This window comes from Hibiscus syriacus, unplaced genomic scaffold (genome assembly GCF_006381635.1).
Source record: "Hibiscus syriacus cultivar Baekdansim isolate YM2019G1 unplaced genomic scaffold, ASM638163v2 tig00000715_pilon, whole genome shotgun sequence".
NCBI lineage: Eukaryota > Viridiplantae > Streptophyta > Magnoliopsida > Malvales > Malvaceae > Hibiscus > Hibiscus syriacus.
In genome coordinates, this window is record NW_024061811.1 from 199,199 (window position 1) to 211,834 (window position 12,636).

The window sequence follows — 12,636 nt, forward strand, 5'->3', positions numbered from 1 at the left end:
AATCCTCCTCTGCAGGCTGACATGGCAGAGAGTGATGGGATTGATGGAAAAATCACAAGAAATTCAGCCTTGATCGTTATGATATACTATCAAAGATTAGGCAGTAGTACATACAAGCATGAAACAAAAAGCAATCCATCATACAAACTTATTACAAACAGTAGTTGTCTTATTCTTTTCAATTCCCTGATAGAGGAGATTGAAAGCACCTGAGAGAGTTATAATGCATGATACGTAATATACATATAGAGAGAGCTGTGATGATGAGTAGTGTCGAGTGTGACAGTCACATGTCCCGTACGTGGAAGACGTTGGGATTCTTAACAACGATATCATACATGTGAACGGAGCAGAACTTGGAGAAGTCTTTAGGAAGAGAAATGAGATCAATGGAGGAGTGCTTGTGGAACTGGTAGAGTTCAGGGTCACCCCCGTAGTACCTCTCCCACCCTAAACCTCTCAAAATGCGGTCCAAGGACGAGTAGGAAGCCACCACTTCACCCGACGGTAAGTGCACCAAAACCCGTCTCCGGGGACTACTTTCAAGCCGATATACACCATTGTTGAACACCCAAACCCCAGCCATTTTGGTTTCCTTTTCAATGTGTTCGAGAAAAGTCAATGAAGGTAGTTTGTTATGTTGGTGGGGAGGGAAGGAATGATTGGGGGGGTATATATATACGTGTGCTGACGGGACACATAAAATCAGTGAAGAGGGGATGATAAGTGACGATGTTGATAGGTTAGGGCGTGTTTGGGTTCGGTGGAGAATCTAGATACTGTGGGACCTTCGTCCCCTTAGGTTCAAATATGAATGAGGGTACACAGATGCCTTTAGGATGTAATTTAGGGTACATACCATCCATCCACCCGTGGGGTGTGTATGTTTGTGTTTGCAGAAAGAATCTCCTTTTCTTCATATTTTAATTTAGTAATAGTTTATTATATATGCGCATATAGAATAAATAAAGGTAACCCAAGTATGATTTTAATCGAGATTCTGGCGACACTTTTTTTTTTTCTTCTCTCAAAGTGGCTTTCAGGTATACATAATGATAATTTATTAGGTTTGTGTTTTATACAATGAGACTTTTAAATTCACATGCACAGATTATGAATAACTGATTTAAATTTTATTTAAATAAATGAATTTATTATAATGTTTTTATATAAGTTAGTATTTAAATTTAATGATTTTAAAAATTAATATTTAAATTTTTTCTTAAATTGATATATAAATCTAAAAAGAATTTTTAAATTAGTTTTTAATTTTTATTAAAAAATCACATTTATTTTTAGTGTTAATATAATATTTCATCGATAAATTAAACTGTATTATCATTTTGATTAGTTAATACTATTTCAGCATCCTAATAGATTATTGTTGGGATATTAAATTCATATAAATATCAATTTAAAAATACTTTTTAAATTCATATAAATATCAATTTAAAAATACTTTTTAAAATTTAATATTAATCTTAAAAATTAGGTGTTAAGTTTTCAAAGTTGTCATACCAAGTTGTGTAACAAAACTTTATTATAATTTTAATAAATAGTAAAATTTTATAGTTTATTAACTTATAATCAATACTTCAAGTATGAAACAATAGTGAAAAAGGGCAGGCGTATGTCTGCAGTCGAAATGTAGGGTGTAGCCCACTTACTTGCATCACAAGATGCCCACGTGAACCTGTCACTGAATTTGGTTTGGATGTGGCTGAAATTTAATTTATTTATTTTGTTTCTAATTTTCCTTTTGAATTAAATTGCTTAATCAATGCGTATGATGAGTGACAGGAGAGACACCTTGTCTATGTGTTTCTTACTCATCATTGGCTATCAATCGTTTGAAACCTTAAAAAGTCAGTTCTACTCTTGTTGCCTTCTTTTCATTTATTATTATGTAATGCACAACTTTATTAATTAGATAATTATTTTTATTTTTTATTTTAAATAAATTAACTGTCATTTTAATCCCAAACATATTTTTATATGCACATCTTTTTTAATATAATTTTGGTCCTATAGTAATGTTTATTATAATTTAATTTTGATAAATCTACGTATACTTTATAAATAAAATTGTTCTAATTAATATTACTTAAAAGAAATATTGCATCATTCATAATTAAAATCACTCTCACTCGACTTTAATTTATTTACCTCCCCTTAACCAGTTAGGTGTAAAACCTAATTAGAGTTTTCAAATATGAATAGTTGATCTATAATTAATTTATAAATTAACAATAATTATTATTATTTATTAAAAGAGTTAAGGAAAGAATATGAATATTAATATTTATCACTTTTGAAAATCTGTATCAAGGATGGAAGTGGGATTAAATTACAAGGGGTTTATCGTTTAACTTTAAAATAAATGTGGTCTAAAAAGTAATTAAATCATAAAAATTAAGAGATTAAAGATTTAATTTCATAAATTTTAAAACTCAAAAGTCTTAAAAATAATTAAATCGGACAAATTTGAGGTAAATGTCTAATTCTCTTAATTTTAAAACTAACAGAGTCTTAAAAATAGTTATATCAAAAATCATGAAAGAGATTGCAATAGTTATAATCAAAGTTAGGGGATTATCGTCTCTCCCACCTATAACATAATTCCATCCCTGATTTGTATCATCTCTAATCCGCTAATAGCCATTAATTGTTATGCGTATACATTTACTTGGTGAAAAAGCAAGAAAACCCACATGACATCACATGGACTATATCTGTAAAAAGAAATAGTACAGATAAGATGGTCCACACTGAGTCACTCAGTGTGAGGCCAGGCAGCTTGGCAAAGACCAAAAGAGCTCATAACCCGTGTTGTCAAAATCTTTCGTATTCATTAATTACCATCAACTTTGAAACATTACCCAACTCCGAATAAATACGACGCTTCTGTCTGTGTCTTCGCTACAAAAATGAAAACTCTTCAGCCCATTTTTTTCAAGTAATTCGGACTCTTAATTTCTTTTATATCAACCTTAAATTTCAGAAAAACTAAAAATATTAAATGTGTGAGATAGTGGTTTAAGGTCAAGGGATTAAATAAAGATAATGGTATATCAGTTGATTGATTATGTTTCACTTTTTTTCCTGATGTGAATAAATAGTCATAACTAAAAATAATTATTTAAATATAGATTTTCAAATGAGAAGAATTGAGAGAGAAAAAAAGATTTTTTAAAGAAAAAAAAGATTCGACCCTTTTTTTTAAAAGAGAAAGTTCAATTTTATACTTTGTATCCTAAGTGTCACGTGGTGGAATGGACGAAAAATTTGATTAATCTAGGGTAATTATATGATAATATATGTTCTAAAGACTCTCAACCATTTGACAATAGAAACTCAAACACCATTGCAGTCTATAGTGCTCAAACCTCATATTTATATTTTTCAATTGACAGCTAATGAATCTATCTCATTGAGATATAAGTTGTTCAATAGTGAACTGACTGCATCCATCCAGATATGTTCTGTGATTGAAAAAATCTTACTCTAAATTATATTTACTAACTCTAAAAAGCTTATTGTTCCGATGTAGCACCTCTAAAGCAGAGTTCATAGCATCAATATTGGTGTAGAACCTTAAATAACAATAATAATCTTAGCTTATAGAAATAATAAAATGATTTATTTTGTTTATAGAATATATTGATTTAGTTGGGTATACATGTTAGTCAGCAGTGGTCCTCAATTCCTTTGGTTCCAAACCTTTGTTTATATGTTTTCCTCTTTAAGCATAACCAAAGGCACCATGTCCTAAATGGAACACGCCCTCCCATCCCCCGATTCATGGTTTGGTAAATTCATATCCTACACTATGCATGTGTATGTGTATTCGAAATACTATACTAGCATTCTTTTTCGTACACACTACAACACGAGTCTTTGCCTTCCTCACGGAAAGGGAAGACGTGCACATAATGAGAGATCCATAAATATTTTTATATTAACAATAAAAAATTATAATTGGAATAAACATTATCACTAAAATAGATAACAAACTATATAAAAAAATTCAAATTTTAGAATAGACATATACGCACTCTAGAAAAGCTCTGGATATGCCACTACATGCATATATGAGGTTAGCTGGTTTGGAGTAAAGTTTCATGTTTGAATTTTGATGGTTGCATTTTTTACATCTTAATTCATCTTGAAGATTAAACTTTTGAGTTATTAAATTACTTCAAATTAAAATGATAATCAAATTGATATAATTTTAAAATATTGATGATTTTTTTAAAATATTCTAATTTAGGATTAAATTAATAAAATGTATAAGTCTAAGGACTAGAATTACTATTATAATGATATACTAATATAATATAAAATGAAGCAAAAAAGTATGCAACCCAGATGAGCAATGAACACGAGAATCCATCGAATCCCACCGAACTCGCGTAATATACAAGTATAAGAGGGTGAGGGCATATATACTCACTAATAAATTAAGTAAATAAATATATAAAGCAAGGTTAGGTCATTTATATATTTTGTGTAGCACAAAAGTAAAGTCAATAATTAGCTGTATTAGTAACCCAGAAATAGAAAATTATATCATCGAAGGAATGATGCAAAAGCTAAGGGGAAAGGGAAGAAATGGATAAAATTTTGAACTGTTCCTCGTTGGAGTTGGGATAAGTAAATTTATTTGGTGATTCCGTAATCCTTTTGTAAGTATAATTCCCTTCTCGAAACTTATTTGATAGCAAAGCCAGAGGGAATATTTTTTTTTATAGAAAGGGACTATTGTATTTATCATTGAATTGTGTGTATAATATACTTTGTCAAATGACCATAGTTCAGTTGGAATTTCAGTAACCATTAGCATTGTTTTTAGAAATAAAATAACTCAAACACTCCTTTTTTAAGAATATCATTTTTGTAATTAAAAAGGTAATGTTTTACTTAAAAAAGCAATCAATCATTTTTAAAAATAGTATATTTTATTTAGGTATTGTCATATTATTAAACCAATGAAACCCATTAGAACAAAGCAGTTACCATTAATGATAAAACAATATGTTGATATTAAATTATTATTATATTGAGAAAATAACATAAAAACAATATAATATTTTTAGAAGAAAATAAATAATTTACGGGGACAAGATAATTAAATATATATAGTTTTTAGATATAAAGAGTTAAAATTATTAAATTATTTTAAAATAAGATTAAATTAATAAGATATGTAAATTTTTAGGATAACAATTGTTAATACATCAAATCATGTTATTAGTATCTATTTGAAAGATTCAACAATTTGATAGCAAATGTCCAAACACTCCTATAACTAATGTGTTTGAACCCATGACCTTAAGAATATATAATCATACCTTAATCATCGTGATCAATTTATTTGTACAATTGAACTAATAATTAAATAACTTAAAATGTATTTTACGATAGTCCTTAATAGATGCAACCATAAGTAACCGAGAAAATAAGCCGAAGCCGAATACAGATAAGCTCGAAGCCCCACCAACAACTATTGTCAATCGTAACTTATAAATCAAACGGGTTGCTTTTAAGCTGTCTGCACAGTTTTATGTGTTTGGCATGTGCAATAGCAATAGCAATAGAAGCATACAAACGCTAATCTAACCCTGCTTTCACACAAACGTAGACGAGGAAAGAGAAAAGGATGGCTTAAGAATTCAGATCACAATTTTAAATTCTTCAAAACAACACAGTTAACAAAAGCGAGACTTGAAGTTGTTTGGCCTACGACTACAAGCACAGCCTGCCAATGCTATCAAATGTAACCATGTCTAAGATCATTCTTGACTTCACAGCATTACATTAATGTTCAACAAAATTAAGATGAATATAGACAAAATGAAGTTTTGTTTTCACCAACACATGTTGGTGAATCAGGCAAAACAATTACAACGGGCTCCAAACTTCATACACCCTTGGTCTCTTTCATTTAATCTTTTCGATGATATCCGAGATCACCTCCTCCATGTCAAGATCCTTCATCGGTTTAAATGGTCTCTTCATGTCCTACAAAACAAATATAAATCTATCTTCACAGAAAACAACCAGAGCATATTGTGTCTATTTTCTGTCAAGAACCATGACGCAGAAAGTCATTTATCATCTTATCAAAACTAATTCATATGAAAACTCTAATTTTCTCACAGATAAGATAACTATATATGAAGTGAAAGAAAAATAAATTAGCTGGTCATAAATATTGCAAGATGAAAATTTACCAACAGACTTATGAATGTCTCTCCGCCTTCCTCTCGTATTTCAAAGCATCCTCTTCTTGGCTGTTGGAAATTTGGAAAAAGAAATAAGAGGATAGATCAACCATGAAAAAAACACTGAACCGGGGGGGGGGGAATTCCAGGAAAAGAAAATACAGAAGAATCTTTATACCAGAATGGAAATCAAAAGCACATATAAGAACACTGGTAGCCAAAGACATAAAATTCAAGAAACCATACATAGACAATGATCTAGGCATCACCCTTTTTAACATATTGAACTAGACTCTTGTAAAATTGATCAAGAACTAAATGCAACATTCCCCGCAAGTACATAGAAATGTTTGGAGTTAAGTACAACTAAACATTGAAAATAGTAGCTCAAAATGTGGTTAGAAATGCAGTCCAACTGCACACATTATGTATGAATACGATTTCAACACACAACAAAAACTAAATGGTCTTTTATCTTGAATAAGAAGGATCTTTGAATCTCACGGGAATTAAACAAAATCAAATTCAAAAGTTCATCTTCTTCTTTTTTAATAAAACCAATTGTCAGACAGAAAAAGCATCATCAGTTTAAGCCCTCATGGTGCATATGCATCAAAAAGCTTGTACGCACATGTTTTACAGGTATTAAACAGAACCTTCTAATGTATGCTTCAATAGAGTTGAAATAACACAAACATGAATGCCTGTAGACAATAGATGATTAAAAGATTTTTTTCAGGAAAAAAAGAGGATGTGTTCACTGCAAACCAGATATATGAGGTTTAACCTTTTCAGGGTTGAGCGACACTTTGACGCCAGGAACACCTTTCTCCAAACCATTTTTGACTTGAAAGGCCCTTGTCTTGAATGAATTGCATTGCTTGCTAGAGAAAATGAATCATAAAACAAAGGATGTCAAGCAGCATAAAGAAGGAAACATTCCAAACAAAATTTCATTCAACCCAATCCATTAAAATAAAACTATGTCCAAATGCCCGAAACAAAATGGGAAAAGGGTTTGCTGCTCTTTTTCACACAAATACTTGCTACTTCATTTCATGTTCCTTATTGTTACAAAACTAAAGGGGGATTCTTCTAGACCAATTAATTTTGGACTCAACCAAGTTCGGACTTTGGAGTCGAGCCTAAATGAAGGAAACTCTACCAGTACTTTATTGTCCATTGACCTTACAAAAGAAGCATCAACCTCCATCAACTTGACCTAACAGGGGCTTACTTAAAACTACGTAAAAAGATGAATCCAAGTAAACAAGGGGCGGTTATTAGTTACAGAGGACATAACTAAGCACTGATACAGTAAAAGTAGAGTTTTGTTTCAAGACGTTATGTTCAACGTCCCCGGAAGTTTACAAGCCACAGCACAGTTATTAGTTTGCTTGGCGAGCAATAAACTATGAACAATGATTATTTAACGTTAGCCAAAAGTTTGACAACCGTTTCAAAACCCTAAACATAGAGAAATCCAAAATGGTCATCAGAATTCAGAACAATAAAAATATTTGCAACATTACAACCTCAACTAGTCGTGCCGTGTTCATTTTTTTTTTCTCGCAAAAAAAACCTTAAATTTTAATCTTCCATTTTTTGGAGGGGAAATCAGTGAAGAGAAACTTACCAGTGTTCAATTACTACAGTCTTGTTGCAGGATCCGCCGTCAGAAGCAGTCAACCCCTCAGACGAAGCTTTGGCTGTGTCAGCAGCATTCTCCAAAGATTCTTTTTTACTCTTAGGACTCAGCTTCGTCTTCGTCTTAGCCTTCGCATTTGCTTTTGCTTTTGGTTTCTCCTTGTTGGGTTGAGCCTTGCCGACCGGCTGACTTGCCATGCTTCTAGTCACTCTTTTCACCGCCTCTACAACTTGAGGCTTGGCTTGCTCCTCGTCCCCTTCCGTCGCCTTTCGTTTCGAGACCCTCGGCGCCATTTTCAGTTCTTTCTTTCTCTTCAATCTATTCTTACTTCGTTGTGGTTTGGCTTTTGTGTTTTGGCGATGAAAAACAGCAGATATATTTTTTTCCCGCTCTTCATAAATGGGGAATTTGAACGGACGACTGGGATCAACTCGATTGTTTCTTCCTTCAATGATCCTGACCCTTCGTGCTACCTGCTTTAAGTACTGGTCTCTATATTAGGGATGTGCATAAATATTCGACCCGGTTGACATGACTCGCAGATACGTCCATCCGAACTTAAAAAAAAGGTCATTTTTTAAAATAAATTATCCGATCAGGATACCGGCCTGACATTTCCCGAGTCATGCCCTAATCAAAGTTGTTTCATGAAATATTCAAACCCGCAGACTTATGCATACTACCTTTATACTTATTGGGCTAACGATGATGACGTCCAAAAAAAACTCTTAACATTGGAAAGGTATGATGTTAAAGTAGTATTTAATTTGTATTTTCAAAACTTTGAATTTGAAATTTGGATTTACTATTTACTATTATTATATATTTAATTATTAATAATATTATATATTAAATTAAAGTAAATAATTATTTTTTAGAATATTTTAAAGTAACACCAGGTATTCATATATATATAATAATATAATATTATTTTATATATAAAAAAATAATCCTTAAAATTAAAGTAAACAACTATTTTTTAGAACATTTCAATATATGGGATTTTTTTATATAAAAAATAATATTATATAGTAAATTAAAGTAAATAATTATTTTTTAGAACATTTAAAAAAATAGGGTATTCGGGTGCCCGCAACAATTGGGTCGGGACACGGGTCGAGAAATCAATTCCCCAAAGATCCGAGTACCCGAAAACCCAGGTAGCCGGATTTGCACACCTCTACTCTAGATTCTATGGGTGAGTAAAAATATTTGATTCAAATAATTCAATATGTTTATTCGATGATTCGATCTAAATATTTGAATATTCAATTTGAATTCTTTTGGATAATTTAGATTAAAAATCCAATAAGTGATACAAATAACTGAATTGGACGATTACCAACCCCTAACATTGGTCTCTTCCTAAAGAATACATTAATTATTTTTTAGCAAAATTACCCCTTAACATTTATATGAATGATTATGTTGCATCTTATTCTTCTTTTTGAAGTATTTTACCCCTTAATATTTTAAATTTTTGTCAAAACATACCTTATTGGATGAAAACGTTAGTTGACTAATGATCAATTCATATTGTTGACATGACTTTTTTACATGTGTCCAATTGCTAGCATAACACATAGCATATCATTATTTTGGATGATATAGCACGTGTCATATCATCTCTTTTGGTAACGTGTTATGTGTCACCACTTTTCATGACGTGACATCGTCACTTTCAATAACACATCACATGTCATGTCATCACTTTCGATGGTGTGTTACATGACATGTCATCAAACGAACAAATGTAAAAATGACAAGTTAGTCAACTAACACTTTCTATCCAACACGATATGTTTTGACTAAAAATTGAAACGTTAGAAAAAACACTCCAAAAGAAAAAACAAAGGACAAAATAACCGAATTGGACGATTACCGACCCCCTAACATTGGTCTCTTCCTAAAGAATACATTAATTATTTTTTAGCAAAATTACCCCTTAACATTTATATGAATGATTATGTTGCATCTTATTCTTCTTTTTGAAGTATTTTACCCCTTAATATTTTAATTTTTTGTCAAAACATACCTTATTGGGTGAAAACGTTAGTTGACTAATGATCAATTCATATTATTGACATGACTTTTTTACATGTGTCCAATTCCTAGCATAACACATAGCATATCATTATTTTGGATGATGTAGCACGTGTCATATCATCTCTTTTGGTAACGTGTCATGTGCCACCACTTTTCATGACGTGACATTGTCACTTTCAGTAACACATCACATGACATGTCATCACTTTCGATGATGTGTTACATGTTGTGTCATCAAACGAACAAATGTAAAAATGAAAAGTTAGTCAACTAACACTTTCTATCCAACACAATATGTTTTGACTAAAAATTGAAACGTTAGAAAAAATACTCCAAAAGAAAAAAAAACAAGGGACAAAATAACCGTTTGTACAAACATATAAGGGTATTTTTATAATTATGCTTATTTTTTATGAACATTTTTTTAATTCTTTTTTTAAGATTAAAATATGTATGGTTAATTAAATTGAAAATCGGTAGTTATACAAAATAACAGTAAGATTCATTTTTGAAAATTCAAATTTTATCAGTTATATTTGTAATGTGCTATTATAAATTATTATTTTTTAAGCAAATATATTATAATCACAAAAAATAATACAAAATATTATAACTTGAAAGTGTCGAAGTAAAACAAAATATTAAACATAGGAAGCACTTGACAATGTTCAAGTCAAACAGAATATTAAATAGAGAAAATAACCCCAGTGACTAAAAATCCCATATAATATACGATTTTAACCAACTTTTTCCGGATTTGCCAAAATGACCAACAAAATCGCAATGCGATCGCTAATTCGCAACGTGATCTCCATTATCGCAAATCAGTTTCCAGATTCGCAACGAGATTATGACTATCGCAATACGATTTTCCAATTTCGCGTTGCGATTTTCCCAATTCGCAATGCATCGCAATGCGAATAAGTAAATCGCAATGCAAATTTGGAAAATCGCAATGCGATACTGACTATCGCAACGAGATAATACAAAATCGCAACGCGATACTGACTTTCGCAACGAGATAATACAAAATCGCAACGCGATACTGACTTTCGCAATGAGATTCTGACTATCGCAACGAGATAATACAGAATCGCAATGCGATTTTCAAAGTTCGCAATAGGTTTTAGTTTCGCAACACAAATTTTTTGGGTATATATCTACGCAGCAGCAACAACTCATAACCTAAATCCCTAAATCGCAACTCATTCCATCTCCATCTATCACTCTCTCCGGCGACATCCGTTCCTACATCCTTCCCCATCCTGCAACATGTCTTAGTTTCGCAGCTCGTTTGTTTAGTAAATTAATTTACAACCATGAAATCATCTAATGTTGATCATGTTTGGATAGATTTGTGTTTTGGAGGGTCATGAGAGAATGTTCATGGTGTTTTACAATATATGCCTTTACCCATGAATCTTCAACTAAAACTGTCATTAAAAAAGTTAACTTATGAAACTCTAATGTTACGTGTTTCAAAGAAATTGAATTTAGAGCCCCTAAGTGGATTTAGGTTATCTTATCAGAGAAATGGTAAAGTTTATTTGTTAACCGACAATGAAGATGTTGAACGATTCATTGCTTACATTAGTGTTTCAAGTGATGATGTTACATTGTATGTTGTTGAACCTAGAAATAATATTGTTGGGTCAGTAGCGGGTAGTAATCAACTAAGTTTTTCTCAAAACCCACAACCTTTCTCTAATCCAAATCCCAATCAACTTTCAGCACCAAATTCCGGTTTTCGTATTGACCAATTAGACGATGATGAGACAACAGAAAAAATTGTGAGTACTAGTCAGTATTCAAAATTTGATCTTGGTCAATACCCGGACTTTGATATTGGTCAATACTCGGATTTTGATGATGTTTCAGAAGAAGAAACAGACCCTGCGTGTAATGATTTTGATATTGGTCAATACCCGAATTTTGATGATGAAACAGCCGTTGTCGAGGAAGATGTTGTTGATGATAATGAGGAGGAAGTTACGACTGTGAATGAACATGTTGAATATCCATTCTGTAATTCATATAATCCTGAAGAAGAAAAAGAAGAAGAAAAAGTCCCCGAAGAAAAGAAAATGCCACGGGAGTATAACGGAATATGCCAGAATTACTTCAGATACCGGAAGAAGAGTTGGTAAAGAAAGCAGTTGATTGTTACACAAAAGTTATTCGTATCAAGAAAGATGATTGTTTTGATACAAAGGAAGACTTGATGATAGCTTTGTATACGAAATGTGTGGAAGATGGCTATCAACTAAAAGTTAACAAATCAAGCAAAGATTGTTTCGAAACAAGGTGTATGATTGACAAAAACTGTAAGTGGCGTATGATTGCAAAGAGGATAAAAGATTGCGAAATGTTTCAAGTTAGGACTTTTATTGATAAACATACATGTTCAAGAACCCAAGTTTTTCCTCACCATAGACAAGCAAACAAAAAGGTGTTGGGTGGTTTTCTGGCTGAGTTAATGTTTTTGAATGGCAGGGTATATCGGGGACATGAAATTATGACTGACATGAATGCTTGGTTCAAGATTAGTATATCATATTCTCAAGCTTGGAGAGCCAAATGTTATGCCTTGGAATTGTTGAGGGGGTCACCAGAAGCATCGTTTGCCTAACTACTGGCTTATTGTCACAATTTAAAGCTGAAAAATCCTGGGTCGATAACTCATATCAAAACAGATAGAGATGGACGCTTTGAGTTGCT

At 31.8% G+C, this 12,636-nt stretch overlaps 2 protein-coding genes across 2 annotated transcripts; both read right to left on the bottom strand.

The window, feature by feature from the left end:
- Positions 1 to 254: 254 nt before the first annotated feature.
- Positions 255 to 11,413, bottom strand: LOC120210914 (flowering-promoting factor 1-like protein 2). Its single transcript, XM_039209563.1, has 2 exons — positions 11,393 to 11,413; positions 255 to 612 (listed from the first exon to the last, which is right to left on the bottom strand). The coding sequence occupies exon 2, from the start codon at positions 584 to 586 to the stop codon at positions 287 to 289; it is 300 nt and encodes a 99-aa protein (XP_039065494.1). The 5' UTR covers positions 587 to 612; positions 11,393 to 11,413; the 3' UTR covers positions 255 to 286.
- LOC120210904 (selenoprotein H-like) lies at positions 5,672 to 8,234 on the bottom strand. The gene is made up of 4 exons (XM_039209557.1): positions 7,861 to 8,234; positions 7,012 to 7,108; positions 6,234 to 6,293; positions 5,672 to 6,021 (listed from the first exon to the last, which is right to left on the bottom strand). Exons 1-4 carry the CDS (start codon positions 8,163 to 8,165, stop codon positions 5,941 to 5,943), a joined length of 543 nt encoding a protein of 180 aa, XP_039065488.1. The 5' UTR covers positions 8,166 to 8,234; the 3' UTR covers positions 5,672 to 5,940.
- Positions 11,414 to 12,636: the final 1,223 nt, after the last annotated feature.